Source organism: Chiloscyllium plagiosum, chromosome 7, assembly GCF_004010195.1.
Source record: "Chiloscyllium plagiosum isolate BGI_BamShark_2017 chromosome 7, ASM401019v2, whole genome shotgun sequence".
Taxonomy (NCBI): Eukaryota; Metazoa; Chordata; class Chondrichthyes; order Orectolobiformes; family Hemiscylliidae; genus Chiloscyllium; species Chiloscyllium plagiosum.
In genome coordinates, this window is record NC_057716.1 from 24,245,949 (window position 1) to 24,272,295 (window position 26,347).

A 26,347-nucleotide genomic window follows, 5' to 3' on the forward strand; every position below is an offset into this window, starting at 1 on the left:
TTGTGAAGGAGATCTGGAGAAAGATGCAGTGGCTTTTGTCACGGTTCATCCCGAGCAGCTCTGTGTCTCAGGACTCTGTAGTCTATGGGCTGTTTCCTGGGACACACACAGAGACAAGCATCAAGTGAGAATAGGACCCCTTAATCACCAAAGTGGATACGTATATGTAGAACTGCATGAGATGGGTGAGGTCCTCAGTGAATATTTGCCTCGGTGTTAACCATGGAGAAAGATATGAGGACTTGGAAACTTGGGGAAGTTAGTGGTGATATCTTGGGGAAGTCCATATCACAGTACAGGAAGTGTTGGACGTATCAGAATGTATGAAGGTGGATTCTGGGCAGCACGGCGGCTCAGTTGTTAGCATTGCTGCCTCACAGTGCCAGGGACCCATGTACAATTCCAGGCTCAGGCAACTGTCTGTGTGGAGTTTGCATATTCCCCCCGCATCTGCATGCATGCCCTCTGTGTGTTCCGGTTTCCTCCCACAATCCAAAGATATGCAGGTTAGGTGAACTGGCTATACTGAATTGCCAGTGATGTTCGGGAATGTGTAGGTTGGGTGCACATTCCCGAACATGGGAGATATAGAATTGGTGGGGGTGGGGAAATAGACCTGGGTGGAATGCTCTTCGGAGGGTTGGTGTGGACTTGGTGCTGGCCTGTTTCCACACTGTAGGGATTCTAGGATTTTATGATTAATCTCCTGCTCCTGACAGATATATCCAAGAACACTGCAAGAGGCTAGAGAAGTAATTGCAGGTGGCCCAGGCTGACATTTTTGCATCATTGTTAGCCAGGGTTGAGGTCCCAGAAGACTGAAGGTAGCAAATGTTGTGCCCTTAGTCAAGAAGGGCTGCAAAGAAAAACCTGGGAACTATAGATCAGTAAGTCTAGTATCTGTGAGAAGATTTTGAGATAAGATATACATGCATTTGGAAAGACAGGGTTTGATTAGTAATCAGCATGGCTTTGTGTGTGGGAGATCATGTCTCACAAATTTGTTAGAGTTCTTTGATGAAGTGACCAGGAAGGTTGACGAGGGCAGGATGGCAGACATAGTCTAGATGGATTTCAGTAAGGTCTTTGATAAGGTTCCACATGGTAGGCTGCTCTGGAAGGTTCGATCGCATGGAATCCAGGAGGAACTGGCAAATTAGATACACAGTTGGATTCATGGATGGAAGCAGAAGGTAATAGTGGAATGCTGCTTGTTGGACTGGAGGCCTGTGACCAGTGGAGTGCCTCAGGCGTCGGTGCTGGACCCATTGCTGTTCGTCATCTATATCAATGATTCGGATGAGAATGTACAAGGCGTAATTAGTAAGTTTGCTGATGACACTAAAATAGGCAGCATTGTGGACAGTGAGGAAGGTTCTCAGAAACTGCAGCAGGATCTGGATCAGCTGGGGAAGTGGGCCAAGAAAAGGCAAATGGAGGTTAATATAAATAAGTGAGGTCTTGCATCTCAGAAAGTCAAATCAAGGTAAGGGTTTCATGGTGAATGGTAGGGCCTTAAGGAGTGGAGTTGGACAGAGGGACCTTGGAGTTCAGGTTCACAGTTCTCTGAAAGTGGAGTCACAGGTAGGCAGGCGAAAGTGAGGACTGAAAATGCTGGAGATTAGAGTCGAGAGTGTGCTGCTGGAAAAGCATAGCCAGTCAGGCAATATCCAAGGAGCAGGAAAATCACCATTTCAAGCAAAAGCCCTTCGTCAGGAATGAGGCTGGGAGCCGAAGGGGCTGCCTTGGGGATGGAGAGATAAATGGGAGAAAGGTGGAGCTGAGGGGAAGGTAACTGAGTGCGCAATAGGTGGATGGAGGTCGGGGTAATGGTGATGGGTCAGAGAGGATGGTATTGCAGATAGATGGGAAGGGAGATGAAGAACAGGTAAAGCTCTGATGGATGTGGAAGGCTCCTTTGCGGCCTTGGATGGAGGTGAGGAGGAAGTATGGGCAAGTTTTGCAATTTCTGCCGTGGCAGGAGGGGAGGGTTGACCTGAGAAGAGAGTCGCAGAGGGGAATGATCTTTCCGGAATGTGGATAGGGGTGGGCAGGGATGTTTGAAGGTATCGTAAATGGCAGAGGATGATGCAATGTATGCGGAGGTTGGTGGGGTGGAAGGTGAAGGCCAGGGAGGTTCTGTCATTGCTGCAATTGGAGGGGTGGAGATCGAGGGTAGAGGTGCGGCAAGTGGATGAGATGCGCTGAAGGGCATCATTAACCATGTGGGAGGGGAAATTGCAGTCTTTAAAGGTGGCCATCTGGTGAGTTCTGTGGTGGAACTGGCCATCCTGGGAATAGATGCGGTGGAGGCGGAGGAATTGGGAATAAGGGATAGCCTTTTTACAGGAGGCAGGGTGGGAGAAGGTGCAATCCAGGTAGCTGTGGGAGTCAGGTTTGTAGAAGATGTCAGTGTTGAGTCAGTCACTGTTGATGGAGATGGAGAGGTCCAGGAAAGGGATGGAGGTGTCCGAGATGGTTCAAGTGAACCCAAGGTCGGCGTGGAATGTGTTGAAGTTGATAAACTGCTCAACGTCCTCGTGGGAGCATGAGGTGGCACCGATGCAGTCATCAATGTAGCGGAGGAAAAGGTGGGGAATGGTGCTGGTGTAACTGTGAAAGATGAACTGTTCTACGTAACTGACAAAGAGACAGGCATACCTGGGGCCCATGCAGATGCCCATGGCTACTCCTTTCATCTGGAGGAAGTGAGAGGATTCAAAGGAGAAACTATTGAGGGCGAGGACCAGTTCAGCCAAATGAATGAGTATGTTAGTTGAAGGGTATTGGTGGGACATCAGAAGAGGAAGAAATGGAGGGCTTGGAGGCCAACAGCCATAGCGGATGGAAGTGTATAGGGACTGGATGTTCATGTGAAGATGAAACATTGGGGGTCAGGGAAACACAGGTAGACAGGGCAGTGAAGGCAGCTTTTGGCACAGATGCCTTCATCAGTCAGGGCATTGAGTATAGAAGCTGGGAAGTTATGTTGCAGATGTACAGGATGTTGGTGAGGCCGCACTTGGGAGTAGTGTGTTCAGTTTTGGTCACCTTGCTATAGGAAAGATGTTATTAAACTGTAAACAGTGCAGAAGAAACTTACAAAGGTGTTGCCTGGACCCAATGGTCTAAGTTATAGGGTGGGGTTAGACAAGCAAAGATGTTTTCCTTCATGTGTAGGAGTCTGAGAGGGGATCTTACAGAAGTGTATAACATCATGAGAGGCATGGATAGGGTAAGTGCACTCAGTCTTTTTCCCAGGGTTGGGTAATTGAGGTCCAGAGGGCACTAGCTTAAGGTTAGAGAGGAAAGAATAAAAGGAAACCTCAAGGGCAATTTTACTTTTTACACAGAGGGTAGTATGCATGTAGAATGAGCTGCCAGTGGAAGTGGTTGAAGCGCGGGTACATTAACAACATTGAAAAGGTATTTTAACAATACATGGAAAGGAAAGGTTTAGAAGGATATGGGCTAAGTGCAGGGAAATGGGGTTACAGTGGATGGCCATTTTGGTCAGCATGGACAGGTTTGGGCCTATCACTGTGCCTGGAGGACCATCAACCTGGTGAAAGATGCTCTTTGACTTGTCAGAAACTTGTTGGTCTTTCAGATCAAGGAGTTGACCTAGTCTGAATGTTGCAGACTGGCACATTCCAAGGTCGAGAACAATGTGCTGAGGGACGCACTAAACCTTGAGGTAATTGCCGTTAGGGCACACAGTTAGGAAAGGGCTTATGCCCAACACGTCGATTCTCCTGTTCCTTGGATGCTGCCTGACCTGCTGTGCTTTTCCAGCAACACATTTTCAGCTCTGATCTCCAGCATCTCCAGTCCTCACTTTCTCCACACAGTTAGGAAAGACCACTATCAGAGGTCTTGCTGCCAAAATTAAATCAAGATATTGGATTCTCCCGATGCCTCAAATATATGCAAATATAATCTTGTACAAGAAAGGAATAACTCTAGTTTTTTTGCTAGATAGAGTCAATCTCAAAATGCTTGTTTGTTTCTTCATATGCTACTGTACAGAACCGAACTGCTTTAGCAAGTATGCATACAAAGATATTTTTATGTCTAAAATATATTTTTGAAATTAAAATAAAAAAGCAGCCTTACCTTAATCATGGACTATCGTGGCATCTGCACTTCACGACATCACAAATTCAAAACTCAAGCTTTGGACAGGACTTCGGACCGGTAAGTAGTGGTTAGCTGATTTCCATTATCTTCAATTCCCATTAACTCTTTTCATACCCATAAGTTTCTGGAGCAGTGGCATTAGGCTAGTGGTTCAGTTGTACAATACTGGGATTTATAATAATACCCAGACTATTGTTTAAAAAAGTATTTTTAGTAAGTGAGAATCTAACACCAGGGACCATCTAGTTAGCTCCAAAATATTTTAACAGAGATTTAATTTTTATTAAATAGCTTCAAGAGAGTAAAAAATGGCAGTCAGGAGGGTAGTCTTCTTCTCCTGCAGAATGTGGGAAAGCAGAGACAGTTTGAATGTCCCTGACAACTACATCTGCAGGCAGTATGTCCAATTGCAGCTCCTGTCAGGCCACATGGATTGGTTGGATTGACAGCTGGACACACTTCAGAGGATGCAATACATCAGAGGCAGGAGTTTTTGAGATGTGGTCACAGGAGAAAGTGAGGTCTGCAGATGCTGGAGATCAAAGTTGAAACTTTATTGCTGGAACAGGATTGGTTGGATTGACAGCTGGACACACTTCAGAGGATGCAATACATCAGAGGCAGGAGTTTTTGAGATGTGGTCACAGGAGAAAGTGAGGTCTGCAGATGCTGGAGATCAAAGTTGAAACTTTATTGCTGGAACAGCACAGCAGGTCAGGCAGCATCCAGGGAACAGGAGATTCGACGTTTCGGGCACAGGCCCTTCTTCAGGAATGAGCAGAGAGTGTTCAGCAGGAGAAGATAAAAGGTAGGGAGGAGGGACTTGGAGGAGGGGAGTTGGAAATGTCTTCTTCTTGACCTCTCCGCCTCCACCCTACTCCGACCTATCACCCTCACCTTGACCTCTTTCCACCTATCACATTTCCAACGCCCCTCCTCCAAGTCCCTCCTCCCTACCTTTTATCTTCTCCTGCTGAACACTCTCTGCTCATTCCTGAAGAAGGGCCTGTGCCCGAAACGTCGAATCTCCTGTTCCCTGGATGCTGCCTGACCTGCTGTGCTGTTCCAGCAATAAAGTTTCAACTTTGATATCCAAATGAATCCAACAAGAACTGGACCAAGCATATGTGGTACTCATAATCTTCTTCATCCTAAGTATACGCATGATTTTACTACAACTGCTAAGTATTTCATCAGTAATATTTTCAGCAACATAACACAAAACATCGCAGATAAGAAAAACTGCAGCATATTAACATGCCAAATTTCCCCTAAAGTAAAGTGGGGGAGATGCGGTGGAGGGCACCGTCGACCACGTCGGGGGGTAAATTGCGGTCCTTGAAGAAGGAGGCCATCTGTGTTGTACGTGTTTTGAACTGGTCCTCCTGGGAGCAGATGCGGCGGAGACGAAGGAATTGGGAGAATGGGATGGCGTTTTTACAGGGGGCAGGATGGGAGGAGGTGTAGTCCAGGTAGCTGTGGGAGTCGGTAGGTTTGTAGTAGATGTCCGTGTTGATTCGGTCGCCTGAGATAGAAACAGAAAGGTCTAGGAAGGGGAGGGAGGAGTCCGAGACTGTCCAGGTGAATTTGAGGTCTGGGTGGAAGGTGTTAGTGTAGTGGATGAACTGTTCAACCTCCTCGTGGGAGCACGAGGTAGCGCCGATACAGTCATCAATGTAGCGAAGGAAGAGATGGGGGGTGGGGCCAGTGTATTTGCGGAAGATGGATTGTTCCACATACCCTACAAAGAGGCAGGCATAGCTGCGGCCTATGCGGGTGCCCATGGCTACTCCTTTTGTTTGGAGAAAGTGGGAGGATTGGAAAGAAAAGTTGTTCAGGGTGAGGACCAGTTCGGTCAGTCGAAGGAGGGTGTCGGTGGAAGGGTACTGGGTGGTACGGCGGGAAAGGCAGAAGCGGAGTGCTTTGAGTCCTTCGTGATGGGGGATGGAGGTGTACAGGGACTGGATGTCCATGGTGAAGATGAGGCGTTGGGGACCGGGGAAGCGGAAATCCTGGAGGAGGTGGAGGGCGTGGGTGGTGTCACGAACGTAGGTGGGGAGTTCTTGGACTAATGGGGACAGGACCGTGTCGAGGTATGCCGAGATGAGTTCGGTTGGGCAGGAGCAGGCTGAGACGATGGGTCGTCCGGGGCAGTCAGGTTTGTGGATTTTGGGTCACACCCACGATTCAGGCTGATAGACAGGCAGCTAGAAGGGTTAGGCAGACAATGGAGGAGTCCCCTGTAGCACCACAACTAGCTCTGCTGTACAGCAGAGAGGGTCAAAGTGCAGCAGTAATTGAGGACTCAATAGTCAGGGATAGACAGGTGTTTCTGTGGACAAAAGCAAGAGTCCAGGGCAGTGTGCTGCCATCTTGGTGGCAGGGTCAAGGATGTATGCGGGTGAGCAGAGGGCATTCTCAAAAGGGAGCGCGAGAAGCCAGAGGTCATGGTCCATGTTGGTAGTAACGACATAAGTAGGAAGAAGAGTGTCGAGGTCCTGCAAAGGGAGTTTGGGGAGTTAGACAGTAATTTGAAAGCCAGGACCTCTGGGTTATAATCATGGTATTACTCCCTGTGCCATGTGCCAGTGCAACTAGGAACAGGAGGATATTACTGTTAAAAACATGGCTAAAAAGCTGGCATAGAAATGAGGGCTTCAGGTATGTGCATCATTGGGATATCTTCCAGGGAGGGTGGGACTGTACAAGGAGGACAGGTTGCACCTAAACTGGAGAAGCACGAATATCCTGGTAGGGAGGTGTGCTAGTGGCACCAGGGAGGGTTTAAACTGGTGTGGCAGGGGGATAGGAAACAGAGCAGTAGGTAAGCAACTGTCCTGGTATATCTCAATGGTTTTGTTGAAGCAATATATAAATAGCCCAACTGGATTTTTTCTGTTTTCTTTTGTTTGAAGTTTTTTTTCTTGACTTGAGATCTGTGATCAGTAATGTTCTGCAGGGATCAGTGCTGAGACCCATGTCATTTGTTATTGGAGGAGAATGTAGGTAGTCTGATAAGTAAGTTTGTTGATGACACAAAGATTGGGGGATAGTGAAGAGGACTGCCAGAGGATACAACATAATATAGACAGGCTGGAGACTTCGAAGGAAAACGGCACATTGCATACAATTTGGACAAATGTTAAGTGATGCATTTTGGAAGGTCTAATGCAAGATGGTAGCATACAATATAAGGTGGAACCCTCAGAAGCATTAACATAGAGGGATCTAAGCATACACATTCACAGATCTCTGAACGTGGCAACACAAATCGATAAGGTGGTCAAGAAGGCATACAGCATGCTCGTCTTAATCGTTCAGGACAAAGTGTAAAAATAGGCAAGTCATGTTGCAACTGTATGGAACTTTAGTTAGGTCACAGTTCTGGTTGCTACACTACCAGGTGGATGTGGAGGCTTTGCAGGGTACAGAAAAGGTTGATCACAATGTTGCCTGGTTTGGAGTGTGTTGGCTATGAGGAGGGATTGGACACACTTGATTCGTTTTCACTTGAACATTGGAAGCTGAGGAGCGAGCTGATAAAAGTTTATGAAATTATGAAAGGGAATGGATAGTCAAGAGTCTTTTTCTCAGGGTAGAAATGACAATTACAGTTTTAAGGTAAAGGGGGAAAAGTTTAAAGGAGCTATGAGAGGCAAGTTTGTTTTTTAAACACAGAGAATGGTAAGTGCCTGGAATGCACTGCCAGAGGTGGTGCCAGAAATGGATACAATAGCAATTTTTAAGAGGTATCTTGACAGATACATGAACGGGCAGGGAATAGAGGGACATGGGTCACATAGAGGAGAAAGGTTCAGTTATGGGAAAAGTGAAGGGGAATGGTACCAAGCAGATAGACATTTCAAAGAGCCAGCATAGACATGTAGAGGCTTCCTTCTGTGCTGTTTGACACTCTAAACTCTGGCAGATTTTTACATGATTGAGGTAGCTGGGACCAATAACAGACCTGTTCCAATAATACTGCTGCAACTATCATTGTCCATCTATGCATAGGCCAGAGATCAAGTCTGCCTCCTATGTCATAGATGTTCAGTGGATGAATATGCTACATAAGAGAAAGTCCAGGCTTGTTTATCAATTCTTTTTGGTTGCCATCAGCACTGAATCTTGCTGACCTGAACCAACATTTACATATGATAAAAGAACTTGCATTTATATAAAGCCTTTCAGAGTGTCCCAAAGAAACTTTTAAATTTTTAATTTGTTAAAGAATGCACTTCTTCAAAAGTCTGTCCACGAAATCGGTTTTCCAGCAGGTGTCACCACATTCCTTCGGTCCTGGTTTTTGGCTCATCCTCAATTTCAGTGCTCCACCACTGACATTCTTTTAGCTATTAGACCTGAATCTTTAGAATTCCTTCTGCATCTTTCTCCTCTAAGATGCATCACTGAGCACACTTCTTTGGTGCTGTTTTTGGCACCTAACCCAATATCTCACTTGTTTTCGTGGCGAGCGCTGTTTGATAACACATGTGGAGTATTTTGGGATGCTTAGCAATATCAGAGGTGCTAAATACATGAAAATTGATGGTCTTACCACTGCTCAATGGCTATTCAGTCAAACAACCCTTCAATATCTAGTGAGCTTCAAAACTACCTCGAAGGTCTCAACTACCTAGAATTTGATGTACCATCATCAGGTGAATAAATAAATCATATCAACAGACTCTAGCTTTATCCAAAGTGTTTGAAGGACTGTAATAGGCAATTTCTGAGCTTGGTACATCCTGAAAAATGCCTACACTCTTCTAATGGTACACTGGAACATTTTCTGCACATTGCATAATTCATATAAAGATCTATCTGGATCAGGAATGTATGGCCAGTAATAAAGTCAAAGCAAAGATAGGAATACCACAATCACAAAAGCTGTTTTGTATAAATTCTTTAATCAATTTATAGAGATTTACATAACTTATTGCACTTGTTTATGTTTGATAAAAATAAACCAATTCCATCTTAGGAAAATTCATAAAGGAGAGCTTCCCACTTCCCCGAAAATATATTAGAAGAATGACTTGATAAACAAATTAGTTGCTCACACTGTAGGAGCTTATTCTGCAGCAGTTTGTTGAAGTATTTTTCCATTAGGTTCTGGAGCCCTCGAGCACCAGACTTGCAGCCTCACTAGTACTTGCAAGTGTTTCTCTCTTTCTTAAACCACAGGCTGGGAGAAAGATGAAAAGTGCGATTCCTTCAAACCAAAATTTCAATTATTCCATTCTAATACATGATTTGCTTTTCTTTCTGTCTTTCTTACACTAGGTTGCAACAGTCTCTGTTCCAGTCCCAAATTCTAATGAATGGGACTGAATTATTTACAACACAATGTTTAATTTTACTGAAATTTTTGCAGGAATTCTTAGTCTCTGATAACTTTGGCGAAAATTCAGTGCAAACACCAGCATTGGAGTGGGAGATGCTCTACAATAAATTCCCCACATCCCCCTCTTGTGGCAGTATATAGTCAAAAAAAAAGTCGTCTAAACAGTAACGACAACTTCATGTTGCATTTCAAGACTATAGAATAAATCAATTCAAACCATTCACATGTATATTGATCAGCTCCTGAAATAACGAGGATCTGCTATAGACTGCCTAGTTATTTACCTTCATTAATAGAATTCGCTTTTTAATACTAAATCATCCACCTGGTGTACTCACCTGTCCTCTGCCTTTACATTTACTTTATCTACTGGAAGCAAGTGGAGTTGTAGGGAAGAAATTTAGTTTAAGGTTATCTTGGGATTACTTAATAATTACAGGACCCAATCAGTAACCGAAAGAGTTTACGTTTTCCAGTCAGTGGTTTGTCAGATGCTGCATTGACTGAAAACAGACAGCCTTGTGTTGCACCTAATTTGAAAACGAAATAAATCATTTCCAAGGCTACTGATGGGCTAGTGCACTGGTAAATCCAACCCAGAATCACTGCCTGAGGTGAGACAGAAGCTGAAACCTGTTTTATGACGATAAAGGTTAATGAGGTGGGCCATTTGGAAGAAGAATCTGCAATCAATGTACTGATACCTTTATATCCAAACAAACAGTGGAAAATTATATTTTACAACATACACCAACCCTCTAGTTATACTTGGCATCTACTGGCACAAATAAGTGCAGGACAAGGCACTAACTTTAAACAAATTGTTGGAGGGGATAAAGAGCCCCAAAAGGACTGAAATAAACTTCATTTAAAAACTGCAACAAATTAGAGCTATGCCAATTACTAATAAGAAAAAACAGCTGAACTGATCACTTTTAAAAGTATTTAAGGACACTGCATACATCTGGTCCACTTTTACTGAAAGAAATATAAAGTTAATGGTTATCAGCCTCGAAGCCACCTTGTCATCTGTGTTCCTGCTTGCCCATACTAACACATGTGAAATAATCTAGTTCTTCTAAACCAAACCATTGCACAGTGCTGGTAACAGACTGCTCCAAAAACAAGCAATGCTTTCTATACGTCTCGCGAAAATTAGCTTTCAAATCCTCCTGTGCTGCTTCTCACCCTTCCTCGCCACAATGAAACCATCTGCTTCCTTCTGGCTTAATGATGCCTATTACTTGTATGCAGACCTGAAGGCTTTTTGGCTCAATTTGATCTTATTTGTTTTTTTTCTAACAATTTGGGCAATAACAAGGAATACGTATAATGCATAAGTTACCATATTATGTTACAGCATATGTAAAATCTGTAAGACACATCCACGTCCTGCAGAGTAAAGATACAGATAATGTGCCAACATTATATCCTGCTTAGCATTTATACTAGTTCCACAATTTGTGCTGACATTCTTCACTCAGCCACTGATAACTGGAACTTAACCACATTTTAGAGAAGGCATTTTGCAATCTGTTCCATTTGGAGAAATATAATTCTAAACGGTTTCTAATATTTTTAGACAGGGAAATATGCGCAGATCGCTGTAACATTTACAAATTTCACGAGAATGTTTCACAATATTGCACAGTGATTTTCTAATTGTTGTCCTTTATTTGTGATTACCCCAATCTCACTGTCCTGAGAAGCCCAGTGCAGATAAAAGATTGCAACACATCATATTATTCAGTGTCCTGCGCAAAGATGCTCTGTTTGTCATATTGTATCAGCTATAAACTATGGTATTCTGTTAGATGGGATCAGTTAACTACTTACAATTTTCTTAATCTAATTGTCTTCTTAATCTGGTGCAACTCAATGTCAGGAGCATGCTAAGGACTATACTTATACGAGCAGAATAACCAGATATTGAACGAAATGTAAAGTCTTAAATTAACTTATCATAATAGTCTGTCTGTCCCATTAGTCATGTAGAAACTACTCGAGTGCCCTACAGTTAGTCAATCCTATCAATTAAAAGCTCTCTGTTGATTAAGGCATCAGATAGCCTAGAGTAACCTGCAAAGTAACTAGCTCAAAATAAGTAGTTTTCTAGTCGTTGTGACAATTAAAGGAAACAAAGACCCTGTTGGAGATATTACCCCACTGGCAACGCAGGCTCATACATAAAAATTTTTATTCCTTTCCATAGATGTATACGTTCTGAATGTACCTCAATTTGCACCATTTCTGTGTGCATGTTAAAAAGTCAAGTTCTCTCTGACCTGGGAACTCCTGAGGTTACAAATGTTTATGTGAGGGACACAGTCCTTGCCAGCAAGTCAGGTTCTCACTGAAAATCAGACCATAAAATCCACTAACTGTGATGCTTCTCCACCTGTCCGGTGTTAAAAATATCCTTTATGTCACAACCAACCAACTTTTTATGTGATAAAAGCCTCCACATTGTTATAAGATCTACAATGGATTTTATGGTCTAATCAACAAATCAATCACCCCTGAACAAGTGAGAGGGATAATTTCACAAAAGCACATTAGCAGAACATTACATAAAGCATGGTCAGCTGCAACACTGGGATTCCTTAATGTAAACAAGCACCAGTTGCTGGTGTGTCAGAAGCTTTGAACTATATCTTGGGAATGGATTCCCATTTATTGCATAGGTATTTTTCAAAAAAAAATAGTTCTGAATACTTGCAAGAAGAAAATCAATTTCTTTTCAAATATTGATTTAGGCAGTTATTGACAAAACAAAAATCAAAGGCCAGCTGGAGAAGATTCTCCTCTTAATTCTGATGGTGTTCTGTCAGGTTTCTCCTCCCAGTTCGAGACAGAAGGAAACCTCATCAGGGCACACCAAACTGGAGTGAAGAATCTGACAGCCCTTACCGATTAATCCTCAAACATAATTCTATAACTGAGACCACCAGCTACCTTCACTCCTGCATACAGTAGGTGGTGAATCTCTCTGTTCATTCATTACTCTTACTCAGCTCTGCACCTCTGACACTCACTGCAAGAGCTCATCAGCTCTTTCAGGTACCCTCTTCCAGATTCCATAGCTGTTATCTGAAGTCTGCTACACTGATGGACAGGGCCACCTCCGGTTTGCGGGTACGAGCACGAACTGCTTGTTTCTCAGGATTTTCTGAGGCATCTCCACCCTGGACAGTAGCTTGATGACTGCAAAGGAAAAAAGTTATTGTTGGCTGCATGTTAAGATGATTAAGCTCTGTACTTGAGTTTATAATTCTTAATATTTCAAGCTTGATAACCCTTCTATAAGATGCACTGGGAAGTGCTAATGTTGACACATAAATAAAGTTAAGGGCACAGACACTGTTTTAAAACAATTTAATTAAATGAGTCTTTCCTATTCAAACCTTCCACTGCTGCATGTCACAAACACTAGATTGTTACTACACACATTGATCTTCTACAACATACTGATATTGGACGTTTGAAGGATTATTAGAAATCAACTATCTCTTTATCATAATCTCTTTTCTTGCATCCCAATGTTCTCCTTTAGTTATGGATCATGTAAATAAATTGCTCATTTGTTCTGGGTTTATTAAAAAAAACTGCTGCTTTATGTTTTGCTTAGTAGAGAGGAGGCACTCCTCTCAAGTGGCACGGTGGGCTCAGTGGTTAACACTGCTGCCTCACAGTGCCAGAGACTCGGATTCAATTCCCGCCTCAGGTGACTGTCTGTGTGGAGTTTGCACATTCTCCCCATGTCTGCATGGGTTTCCTCCGGGTACTCCAGTTTCCTCCCACTGTCCTAAAATGTGCAGGTTAGGTGAACTGACCATGCTAAATTGCCCGTAGTGTTGGGTGAAGGGGTAAATGTAGGGGAATGGGTCTGGGTGGGTTGCGCTTTGGCGGGTCGGTGGGACTTGTTTCCACACTAAGTAATTTAATCTAATCAAATGGTAACTAAACATTTCCAGCCGGACTGAACAATACTGTACAACGTCATAAAGATAACTTCACAGAGAATAAAATCAATTTAACAATTGATTCAGTCTTTATATCTCAGGATTGAAGTCAATGTTCATGTACAAATATGTATGCATAAATTGGGAACATTCATAGGTAAAGCGGTCCTTTGAACCTGCTCCACTTCCAATAAGGTTACTGCTGATTGGTGAAGGTTACAAATTTCATATTTGTATCTAACCCGATAACTTTCCATTTTCTTGCCTACCTACAATCCAGCTCCACCTTGAGAATATTCAATCATCCTGCCTCCACGGCTTTCTGAGCCAGCGTTTCAAAGTCACATGACTCAGAAAATTTCTCGTCACCTCTGTCCTAAATCACTAACTCATGAATACTGTGCCGAGTTCTGACTTAGCCCACATGAGAAAATATTATCACGCAGAACCTGTCAAGACTGCTCAGGAACTTGTACTCTTCAAACAAGTTACCCTCACTTTTCTAAACTCAAATGAAAACAAGCTCAGTCTGTCCAATGTTTCATTGTGAGAAACCACTCATTCCAGGTAGCAACCTTCTCTAAGCTGCCTTTAACACACTTACCTCCTTCCTTAAATAAGGGCACCAAAACTGCCAAGATGTGAGATGTGGAAGTGCAGGTCTTGGTTTGGAATGGACAAAGTTAAAAATCACACGACACTAGGTTATAATCCAACAGGTTTATGACATTCGTGAAGCAGTCGCACCAATGCTCCACGTAACTGAAACACAACTTCTTTATTTTTATGTTAAATTCATCTTGTAATAAATAAAGCATTTCATTAGACTTAATTATTAGGTATACTTTCATACTGACATTTTGTGATGTACACACTAGAACATCTAGAAATTCTGCAGTCAATGTCTGTTGAAGTAATATTCATCTTTTATTCTTCCTATTAAAGTTAACATCCTATTTCCACATTATACTCAATCTGCCAGATTTTTGCCCACTCACTCAACTGTTCACATCCACCTGTATTCTCCTTATGCTCTCTTGAAATGATTTAAATAGAGTTCTTGTTCTGGACTGCAGGACTCTAATCTCTGAAGATTGCATACAATTAATATAGGGGTAAAGGCAGTCCAGAAATGGCTTTATTGGGTATAAATGCTTTAAGGAAACAGATAAATTAGCATGTCAGCATCTCATCCTCTTCCAGCAAAAACACAAAACCAGCATTTCTTACAAAGTGAGAGTTTGGTTGAATTGTACAGACTACTGGATCAACAAAGATAACCAGAAACCCATAGCATAAATCAGAGATGATTTGATATGCTACAATAGATTTCTAAGAGCAGATAAGCTTTTGTCGAAATAATACTGGGAGTGGCCTAGCAATTTTAAATCTTAGCAAATAAGTTACCGTGTGTCTTTACTATTGCCTTCTAGTTTGAGTTTTTCCTTCCCAATGTCATCAGCCACAGTGCTGAAGTCCTTATTTTTGTCGATTAATAAGTTCTGTAGGAATAAAATGTTTAGAATTATCTACTGAAGTGTAAGAAAGGAAAGACCCCAACACAATTTGATCAATTTTCATTTCATTTTTCAACACATGAACCATTCCTCTTTTAAAGCTTGGAAGCTTTTTGGAATTCCCTAATCCTACCCAAATTTGACATTTTGCAAATTGAATTGCTTTTTATTATCTAAAAGAATATCTGCAGTAATTTCTGCACATTTGCGGCAGGAAAAACAAGCTCAAAAAGTCCTGAATAATTTTAGACAAATGGAATTCAAACATAAGGGAAGTTTTCCTAAAACTTGTGAAGACTACACTTGGCAGAATTCTGGCCTTTGCATTACAAAAAAAAAGTACAGCACCGGAGAAGTTCCAAAAAGCTTTATAAGGACGATGCCAGAACCTAAAGGAAGCAGGAAGGCTGAACAGGTTGGGGTTCTTTTCACAGATGGAGCATAAACATTGCATATAACTGTTCACATGCTGCAAAATTCAATATAAAGACAGATGGCGACGAGATGACCAATACTGGTCAACTTCAGGCTCACCTTAACACCAATGATATCTCCATCTTTCAGATAATAAGGAGCCCCGTGAAGGCTCTGCTGTTTCTTTTTCTTCTTCTTCTTTGAGACTTGCTGAGTCTAAAGAGAAACAATGTTGTTTAGAACACAAGACGTGGTAAGCTATAAAGTGCTCAAGCTCCTTTGTAGCAATAATGCCATGATCAGACTCAGCAGGGGAGACTCGATGGGCCAAATGGCCTAATTCTGCCCACATAGCTTATAAACTTCCCAACTCATGCTGTCAATAAGGTTAAAAATATCAATGTTATAAGAAAAGGAGCATATTCTTTGACGTTCTGGCCAACATTTGATCCATACCAACATCATAAAAACAGATTTTTGCATATTGTCTCATTGCTTTTGGTGGAGTTTGCTGTGTGCACGTTGGCAGCCATTACAACAGTGGTGACACTTTCAACACTACATAATTACAAATAAAATATTCTGGGACATGCATATAGAGGCTTTCATGACCTATAAATCCAAGCTTTTTTTCAAACTTTAAGATCAAATTTCAGTAAATATTTTATTAGTAAAAGAAAACAAATCTGTTCACAGCATCTGAAAACATGAACTTTTATGCTGCATATTCCACCTCAACAACAGATGATCTTCAGAAGTAACTGTACAATCACCTATTAGCTTCTTTGTCTAATGTAATGACATTAGAGAATAATCAGCTACTCTCTAAAGTTAAGCACTGATTTTAGGAAGCTGTAAAACAACAGGAAATCAAGGTAATGAACCAACAGAAGCTGGAACAAGATGCAAGTAAAAAGTAATAATGACTCCACTTTAAGTGTGCTATCAAATTACAAAGAGTATTCCAATTGAGCTGCCTGTGCTCAACTGCCCAGGGAAGTATATAGCAAGACCAATTATCAACTGCTGCAGACATTGGTTTTCCCAAATAGCAAGGTAAATGAGGGATGGTGATGCATTTCATTGGATTTTTAAGTTGGACTGCAGTGGGTCAAATTGATATCTTTCAACTGACCACACTGCTTGCGTCATGCTGCTGTGTTAGTGATCAAGGTCAATATAGCTTGACTGTGTAATGACACAATTATAAATGACACTATAACCAACTTATTAAGAGTTTATATTTGCATGGCACCTTTTGTATAACAAAGTCTTCCAAAATGCTTTGATGGAAGAATGGTGATCACTGAACAGCACATGGAGAAAAATGTTAGGCAATATTAAAGAAGGGATCTTGATGAAATGGGTCAATGGGCTGAAAAATGGCAGATGGACGTGGTCATGGATATGTTCGCTAAGCTGGGAAATTGACCTGCAGATGTTTCGTGCCCTGTCTAGGTGACATCGCCAATGCTTTGGAGCCTCCTGTGAAGTGCTGCTGTACTGCCTTCTGGAATTTATTTGGCTCCATTCCTGCTGCTTCTGGTTGTTCATTGTAGCGGTCAGTATATTAGGTCTAGGTCAACGTGTTTGTTGATGGAGTCCGTGGTTGAGTGCCATGCTTCTAGAAATTCTCTGGCTGTCCTCTGTTTAGCTTGTCCTATGATCATTGTATTGATCCAGTCAAATTTGTGGTCCTTGTCATGTGTGTGGGGATACTAGGGGCAGCTGGTCATGGCGTTTAGTGGCTAGTTGGTATTCATGGATGTGGAGTGCTAGTTATCTGCCTGTTTGTCTTATGTAGTGTTTGGTGCAATCTTTGCATGAAATCCTGTAAAGTACATGATGGGTATTGGGTCTGTTGTTCTGGTGAGTTGTTGTCTGAGTGTGCATGTCGGTTTATGGGCTCTCATAACTCCCAGTGGGCAGAGAAGCCTGGCTGTCAGTTCCGAGACGTTTATGTAAGGTAGTGTGGTTAGGTTGTGGCATGTCCTCATCGCGTTGTTTGTCTGTTTGGCATCTGTGGGTGAAGTTGCGAGGATATCCGTTCTTGGCAAATATTCTGTAGAGGTGTTCTTCTCTTCGCAGGTTGGGAGTGCCGCAGTGTGTTGCAGCCCTTTTGAACAGGGTCCTAATTCTGTTTCTTTTGTGTATGCTCGGGTGGTTGCTGTTGTAGTTCAGGACCTAGTCGGTGTGTGAGATTTTCCTGTACACTCTTGTAGTGCATTCACCATTGTGTTCTTTCTACCATCACATCCAGGAATGGGAGTTGATTGTTGGTTTCCTCCTTTCTCGTAAATCTGATCCCTGTGAGCACGGTGTTGATAATCTGGTGTGTGTTCTTGACCTCTGTTCTCTTAATTATTATAAAAATGCCATTCACGTATCTGATCAGGAGTTTGGGTTGGATTTGTGGGAGGGCTGTTTGTTCCAGTCTTTGTATCACTGCTTCTGCTACGAGCCCAGGGATAGGTGAGCCCATAGGTGTTCCATTGACCTGTTCATATATTTGGTTGTTGAACGTGAAGTGTGTCGTCAAGCACAGGTCTAGTAGTTTGAGCATGCAGACTTTGTGAGAGGTTCCCCGTCGTACTGTCTGCTCCATTTGTCCCGCAGGTTGGCTATTGTCTCTCTGACTGGAGTTTTGTCAATTGAACTGATCATTGCCATTACATCAAATGAGACCATTGCTTCTCCTTGTCTATGTTTATGTTCTTGACGTTGTTGCGGAATTCCGGTGATGATTGTGTGGATTCACTGATAAGATGCTTTCATTTTTATTGAAGTTTCTTTTGCCAGTTTACACAATGGAGTTCTAGGGAGTGCCACAGGGGGTCTAAGCAGTATGTCTGGTTTGTGTACTTTGGGTAATCAGTAAACCCTTGGCGTGTTGTTGCTTTCTGGATTCATCCTTTGGAAGTCAATCCTGGTTATCAGCCGGTTTTTTTGTAGGTTCTGTAGTGTCTTGATTATTCTATTGGTTAGCTGCTGCATGGGGTCAGATTCACTCTGTAGGTAGGTGTCAGTGTCTGCCAGTAGTTTCTCTCTTTCCGAATATATTCAGTCTTGTCCGTAATAACCATCATTCTGCCCTTGTCCACTGTGATTATGTTCTTGTCCTTTTTGTGTGTGTTAGGGCTTCTCTCTCTTTGATGTTGGGGTTGTTCATTTGTCTTTTCTTTGTGAGTAAGGGTACATTGGTTTGTCTCACTGCTAGCTGTGTTTCTTCAATTAGTCCATTAGTTCTGAGCGTACGTTCTAGTGCAGCTGGGAATTCTGTTGTTTTTGCATCCCTGTGGTTGTAGTTGAGTCCCTTGGCTAGTACGACTTTTTCGGTGTCTGTAAACTGTCTGTAGGAAAGGTTCCTTAGCCAAGTGTCTTCTCTGTTGTTGGTTAGCTTAGTAATTTTGTCTTGTACTGCTATTCTCTTTCTGTATTGGTTCTGTTCTGTCCTATGGTGATGACCTGTTCGATTGCTATGGTCCACTTCTGATTGGTTGTGTTTGAAACTAATGATTTTTGGCAGGCAATTTCTTGTATCTGTGTAGTCTCTTGTGTGCACTTGTAATCATAACCTGGATCATCCTGCGACTGTTTTGTCTGACTGTTTCCCTGGCTTGTGGGTTATTGATTAATAGTCTGCACAATGCAAAGACTATATAAAACACCATCTAGGACAAACAAGCAGACAACCAGTAATGTGCATTCATGAACACCAACTAGCCACTAAATGCCACAAATCATGTCTCATGAACTTGATTGAGTTTTCTGAAGAAGTAACAAAGAGGATTGATGAGGGCAGAGCAGTAGACATGACCTATATGGACTTCGGTAAGGTGATGGACAAGGTTCCCCATGGGAGACTGGTTAGCAAGGTTAGTTCTCACGGAATAGAGGGAGAACTAGCCACTTGGATACAGAACTGGCTCAAAGGTAGAAGACAGAGGGTGGTGACTGTTTTTCAGATTGGAGGCCTGTGACCAGTGGAGTGCCACAAGGATCGGTATTAGGTCCACTACTTTTCGTCATTTTATATAAATGATTTGGATGCGAGCTTAAAAGGTATAGTTAGCAAGTTTGTAGATGACACCAACATTGGAGGTGTAGTGGACAGTGATAAAAATTACCTTGGATTACAATAGAATCTTGAACAGATGAGCCTATGGGCTGAGGAGTGGCAGATGGAGTTTAATTTAGATAAATGTGAGGTGCTGCATTTTGGGAAAGCAAATCTTAGCACGTCTTATACACTTAATGGTAAAGTCTTATGAAGTGTTGTTGAACAAAGAGACCTTGGACTGCAGGTTCATAGCGCCTTGAAAGCAGAGTCACAGGTAGATAGGATAGTGAAGGCGGCTTTTGGTATGCTTTCCTTTATTGGTCAGAGTATTGAGTACAGGAATTAGGAGGTCATCTTGCAGCTTTACAGGACATTGGTTAGGCCACTTTTGGAATATTCCATGCATTTCTGGTCTCCTTCCTATCGGAAAGCCACACACACACACACACATGACAAGCGCCACAAATTCGACTGGGACAACACAATCGTAGAACAAGCTAAACAAAGGACAGCCAGAGAATTTCTAGACGCATGGCACTCATCCACGGACTCCATTTACCAGCACATTAACCTGCACCCAATATACCGGCCACAATAATGAACAAGCAGAAGCAGCAGGAACCGAGCCAAATAAATTCCAGAATGCACAGCAGCGCTTCACAGGAGGTTCCAAAGCATTGAAAATGTCACCTAGATAGGGGACGAAACATCGGCAAATCAACTTCCCAGCTCAGTGAACATACCCACAACTACACCAACCGAGGTACAAATCTTTATGCAAACCTTAAATGGCAGACGGAGTTCAATCTGGTACAACAAACAAGGTTACCACTTATACAATTGATGGTAGTGCCTAGGATACTGTTGTAAAACAGAAGAACCTAGGGATGCAGAAACATAACTCTGTGACGCTTGCTTGGCATGCTTGACTTCATTGCTCAGTCCTTTGAGTATAGCAGTTGGGAAGTTATGTTCAGGCTGCACTGGACATCAGTGAGGCCTCTTCTGGAATACTGTGTCCATTTCTGGTCACCCAGTTAAAGGAAGGTGAATGGCAAGTGACTTCCCAATGACAGGTGTAATTCAAGATGAGGGGACATATTTTTAAGGTGAGAGAGTAGAAAGATTTAAACAAGACACAGGGCTTTTTTTTTAAAACACAGAAGATGGTTTGTGCTTGGAATGAATTTCCAGAGAAAGTGGAGGATGCAGGTACAGTTACAATGTTTAAAAGACATGAGAATGTATACATGAATGAGAAATGTTTGTAAGGATAAGGGCCAAGTACAGACAGGTGGGACTTGCTTAGTTTGGGACTTCAACTGGCATGGACTAGTTGGAGCGATGGGTCTGTTTCCGTGCTGTAAAGTCCTGACTATATTATGAAGCTGGAGAGGGTTCAGAACAGATTTATCAGGACATTGCTGGATATGGAAAGTTTGAGTTATAAAGAAAAGCTGGATAGCCTGGGACTTTTCCAATGGAGCATAGGACGTTGAGAGGTGACCTGATAGAAGTTTATAAAATAAGAGGTACACATAGAGTTAACGGTAATTGTCTTTTCCCGAGGTGGGGGATTTCAAGACGAGGGGGCACATTTTTGAGGTGAGAGGCGAGAGGTTTGGAAAAGACATGGGAGGCAATCTTTTTTTTAAAAACAGAAGGTGGTTTGCTTGTGGAATGATCGTCCTGAGGAAGTGGTATATGTGGGTACAATTACAACGTTTAACAAACATTTGGATAGGAGCATGAATAGGAAAGGTTTGAAGGGATATGGGCAAGAAGCAGGCAACTGGCTCTAGTTTAGTTCGGGATTATGTTCGGCATGGACTAGTTAGACTGAAGGGTCTGTTTCCTGCATTTACTTTAGCTAACCCACCCAGTCTGCACCTAACCCTGGACACAACTAGGCTATTTAGCATGACAATCCCACCTAATCTGCACATCTATGGACTTTTTTTGGATTATCAGTTGATACAGATATTTAACTCATGAAAGGTCTGGATAGAGAAGATATGAAAAACTATTTACACCTGTGGAAGGAATGACTGGGTATAGAAATTTATGATAAACGGCAAAGAAAGCAATGGAAGCATGAGGGAAAGGTTTTGTTGACACATCAGCAAGTAGGGAAGATCTGGAATGCAATGCCTGAAAATGTGGTGGGGGCAGATTAAGTCAAGGCATTCAAGAGTGAGAAGCAGTTTTATCTGTAAAAGAAAAATGTACAGGATTATGGGGGAATGGTACTAGCTGCAGCACTCCTGTTAACTTTACTTTCATCTGAGGTTCTTGCATGGCAGCAACTTCTGGTGCTAGATGTCATTGCCATGAATGATAATCGGCACACCAATCCATCACGCATGGACCCTTGGAGCGCTCACACAGCTTACAGGGAATGACGACTGCACTGTTTATGGGTGCCATTGCAGATACAATTGGAACAATTCCGTGATGTTTCACAACTTTGAAAAGTAGGGAACATAGAACATAGAAGAATACAGCGCAGTACAGGCCCTTTGGCCCTCGATGTTGCGCCGATCCAAGCCCACCTAACCTATACTAACCCACTATCCTCCATATACCTATCCAATGCCCGCTTAAATGCCCGTAAAGAGGGAGAGTCCACCACTGCTACTGGCAGGGCATTCCATGAACTTACGACTCGCTGAGTGAAGAACCTACCCCTAACTTCAGTCCTATATCTACCCCCCCTTAATTTAAAGCTATAAATTAGGGAAGAGAAGTTTAAAAAAAATGATTTCAAGGGATCAATGGCTGGCCTCTGCCACTGACATAAGAACACAGAAAAAGAAGTAGGCGAATTAGCTGCTCATGCCATTCCCCCATTAAATGAGATCATGGCTGTTGTCTGGCCCAACTCCATATACTTGCCTTTGTCCTCTATCATTTAACATCTTTGCTCAACAAAATATTTATCTACCTCAGATTTAAAATTAACAACTGATCCAGTATCCACAGCTGTTTGTGGATGAGAATTCCAAACAACTGTGTTGAAGTGCTTCCTAACAGATGATGGACCTGGGGCAGGGAAAGCCCCAGCTGAGAGTTGAAACAATGTGAATAAACTGAAGTCATTTACGCAAGCAAAGCTTGTGAACATGGGAGGTGGTTTAAAAAAAACAAGAGTTGCTAGCTTGCGCAGGGCAGAGTTGGGAGTCTGATAGGGTGAGCTTTGGAGAAATAGATGACTTGAGATTATTACGAGAAGCATGTGAAAGTGTAATTGAGACTGTGGTAGGAGGAAATGGGCAACTTTGCATCGAAATGTATTCCTAGTAATGGATCAGGTAGGAGTATGGATTCGCTGGTGGAATAGGACATTGAGATTGACACACCTGCTGATTCAACCGGAGCAGGGCAGCCAAGGAGAGGCAGATAAGAAATCTGTGCCAAAATGTTTGGGAGGAGCACAGTACATCCCATTCAAGGTTGAACTTTACAAGACTTGATATTCAATACCACATACGACAATGGAAGAAATGATAAATGGCTTCTCTCATTAGTGTACATCTAGATGTTAACTCCATGTTTGAGGAAGAATTGGCTAACAATAGAGCCCTGGGGAATGCCTTAGAGAACACAGAATAGATGCTGATGAAATTATTTACACTCAATTTCTGGCAGAAATGGACCACTACTGGTTACTTAGCATGCAGGCACACATGTCATACTATGTAAAAGTGCATTATTTTATTCTACTAAGCTAACGCTCTTACATCTATAGACACCAATTAGTACAAGAGTCTTTCTGCTTACCCAACTGGTCATAGGCATCCACTCAAACTGATCTGGAAAATATTTGGCAATTTCAATCTGTTCCGGTGGCAATGAATAGTGCTGTACAATTTTCTGTTTAAGGGTGCGAACTGTGCATTCCTTGGATATGTCCCAAACAAATTCCTCAGCTGGGTAATACATCCTTTCACCAGGGACTGCCATCTTCAGCCGCAACAGCAACTCAGTAGACCTGAACCAAAGATTCATCAAAAGGTACTGAATCTACTCTGTTACTGCACAAACATATGCATAATTTTTGTTTTTACTAAATTCACTCTTGGGAAATGGAAATCACTGGCATTTATTGACCATCTCTAGTTGTCTTTGAGAAGGAAGCATTCAACCATCTTGAAAACTGCTAATTGTGTCATAAAGGCGCACTCTCAGAATTCCAGGTTTGCGATCCACTGCCCACAAAAGAATAATAATTGTCTTCATCTGGATGATCTTTTAATGGTTAGCAATGGATCGAGAATTCTGAATTTGAGATTTACAAGGACAATTTCCGACAGTTAACACTGGACTTGTTGAGAGAAATATTGGTGAACATTTCAGTAATTCAAGAAATTAGGTAGCGAGGCAAGTACAGCAAAGGAGCACAGTTCTCCTCCTCCAAGCTAGGTGTCTGCATCTCTACATATTAATCGAAATACAGCTGCAAGAACAGTTGTGTAAAATGCCTGGGTTTATTAACCATCTTTCAGATGAAAAATTAAATCAAGGACCCATCTATCTACTTGGAGAAAGTCAGGACTGCAGATGCTGGAGATCAGAGCTTAAAAATGTGTTGCTGGAAAAGCGCAGGAGAATCGACATTTCGGGCATAAGCCCTTCTTCAGCCCTTTTACAGCAACACATTTTTAAGCCCATCTGTCTACTTGAATGGATTTGAAATACCCATAGCATTACTTTGAAAAGCAGAGAGAATTATTTGCAGCACTTTAACCAAACTTTATCCCTCAAAAAATATTTAAATAGTTTAGCTGGTCATTATCTTGTTGCTATTTGTATAAACTTACTGTACCCAAACTGACTGCCAGGTTTTCTATGTTAAAACAACCACTACATTTCAAAAGCACCTTGAACAATGATAAATGCCACACAGAAGAAAGTTTTTTTCTGCCCCATTTTGGGGGTCCAAATTACAACCTATGGGCTGATGCAGTCAGTTCTACAGCAACAAAATCCTCAGGCCAGTCAAATCCTGTTCACGTTGACATTTCTCGCTCTCTGGTTCATCTATTCCAATTTTATAGACCTGCAAGTTTGGAAAGGACACTACTAGAGTGCTGCTGCCTTATTACTGGATAAATTAAATTTAGATTACCAAGACAAGTAGGCTGCAATTTATAAAGAAATAATGGAAGCATTGATTAAACTTCAAACATGATACACACAATTTAACCCAGTCTTTATTTGTCTTCAGCAACGCAGTAAGCAAGAATAAAGTGAATTTAAAATCATTAGACGAGAAAAGTAGCAGCTGGCATTTTCTTTTTTGTGCAGAAACCTGCTCATGAGACAATGAAAATGGCCACTGTTCACTATACAAAAGAATCTGGTGGAGTTAATGCATCTCTGCAACACTCTCAAATTATCAACGAAAAATGCCAATATTGTCCAAACGAAAAGCTGAAACTAAACAATAAGTATACTTACGTTAGATTCTCTTCTGCTTGCAGTAGTTGAATTCCAATCTCTGCACTAGACCCCAGTTTAAATTTGCTGCAGAGACAAAAATAAAACTCAGGAATGAACCCAGACATGCTTCTCAATATAACAAATCTCAAGTGTCAAATTTGTCCAGTACTTAAATTTATAGGAGCAGAATGTAGAACATCAGCAGGACATATAGGATCAATGTGCAAAGATGGAGAAACAGAAAGATTTTACAGCACTGAGGTCTATTGTGCCTATGCTCTTTGGTCTTAACACACCTCCCAGCTGTTGTACTATAGATCTGTGGTTATGGAACCTCAAGTGCAGATCTAGCTGCTTGTCAAACGAGAATCGCTGCCTATTAAAGAGAGAGAGAGAGCCAAATCTACACCATTCTCAAGGTGAAAAACATTCCTTCTCAGATTCTTCCACTCATTATTTAAAATCTGATTATTAACATCCCATTGCAAATGTAAATGGTAAAATTATGTTTAGCTTCTTCCGTCTCAATGTGACTAAATATAGAGATTTGGAGGCATAATTGTTTCATGTGCAAGAATCCCCAACCTCTCAGGCTGTTATGGCCAGTAAATGCAGTCACATTTACAGAGCTACTAATTAAACAAACAGATTCCCTATGAAGATCCAGAAATTGTAGTCCAAGATATAGAGAATGTCCTGGCATAAAACAAGTTCAAATACTAATCATTCGGCCTGATAAATTATGACAGCATGATTATCTGTGAGAGAGTTTCTCCATCCTTTAGAGTGAAGTTTACAAGTACAAGTGAGCCAGCTCATTCACTTTAATGTTAACTGCAGGAAAACAGTCTGTAGCGGATGTCCTGTCACAAAATTTGAACAGGTTTAGGGTAATTATCAACTGACTATCTCCTGCAGCTGCAGCAGGTATTTACCCACAGAGCCAGTAGCTGGAATCTACCTGAGCTGTTGCTGCTGGTTCCGTAGGATTTTGACAGGACATTTATTCTCCACCAGCCAGACTCTGAGGAATTCCATTGAAGGAACAGAGAGACCCTGCAGCAGAGGCAAGGTCAAAACCTGCAGGAGGGAACAGAAAACACAGTAAGCAAAAATACCCAGAGCTGTACATTTTTGGGAACTGGCTCCTGCACACAAATGCACAGTGAATCAGCAATATGATTTATTGCTTATTTTTTGTGCTTTATATACGCAAGTATCCATCCATACCCTTCTGCAGTTTCCTTTTACTTTCGTAATTCATTGCTTGAACTTTTTTTTGGCTAAGTGCACTCTTTTCGTAAGCATTATGCTAGTGGAGAATGGCACATTTATTCCAGTGACTATCTTAATGTTCCTAAGTGAATTACACTGAAAGACTTTAGATTGTGGGGTTCAGAAAAGAACATACGCTATGACCTGAAGAGGCAATCTGCATCTTGTTTCCTGTAACTGAGATTCCAGC

At 42.0% G+C, this 26,347-nt stretch overlaps 1 protein-coding gene across 1 annotated transcript in view; it reads right to left on the reverse strand.

The window, feature by feature from the left end:
* Positions 1-9,033: 9,033 nt before the first annotated feature.
* Positions 9,034-26,347, reverse strand: part of LOC122551913 (ubiquitin carboxyl-terminal hydrolase 40-like) — a 121,489-nt gene continuing 104,175 nt past the window's right edge. The window contains exons 22-27 of the mRNA XM_043694481.1: positions 25,844-25,962; positions 24,901-24,966; positions 23,221-23,431; positions 15,501-15,596; positions 14,857-14,951; positions 9,034-12,691 (exon numbers count right to left, since the gene is read on the reverse strand). Coding sequence (XP_043550416.1) covers positions 12,574-12,691; positions 14,857-14,951; positions 15,501-15,596; positions 23,221-23,431; positions 24,901-24,966; positions 25,844-25,962 — 705 coding nt within the window. The 3' untranslated portion in view covers positions 9,034-12,573. The remainder of the gene's footprint in view (positions 12,692-14,856; positions 14,952-15,500; positions 15,597-23,220; positions 23,432-24,900; positions 24,967-25,843; positions 25,963-26,347) is intronic.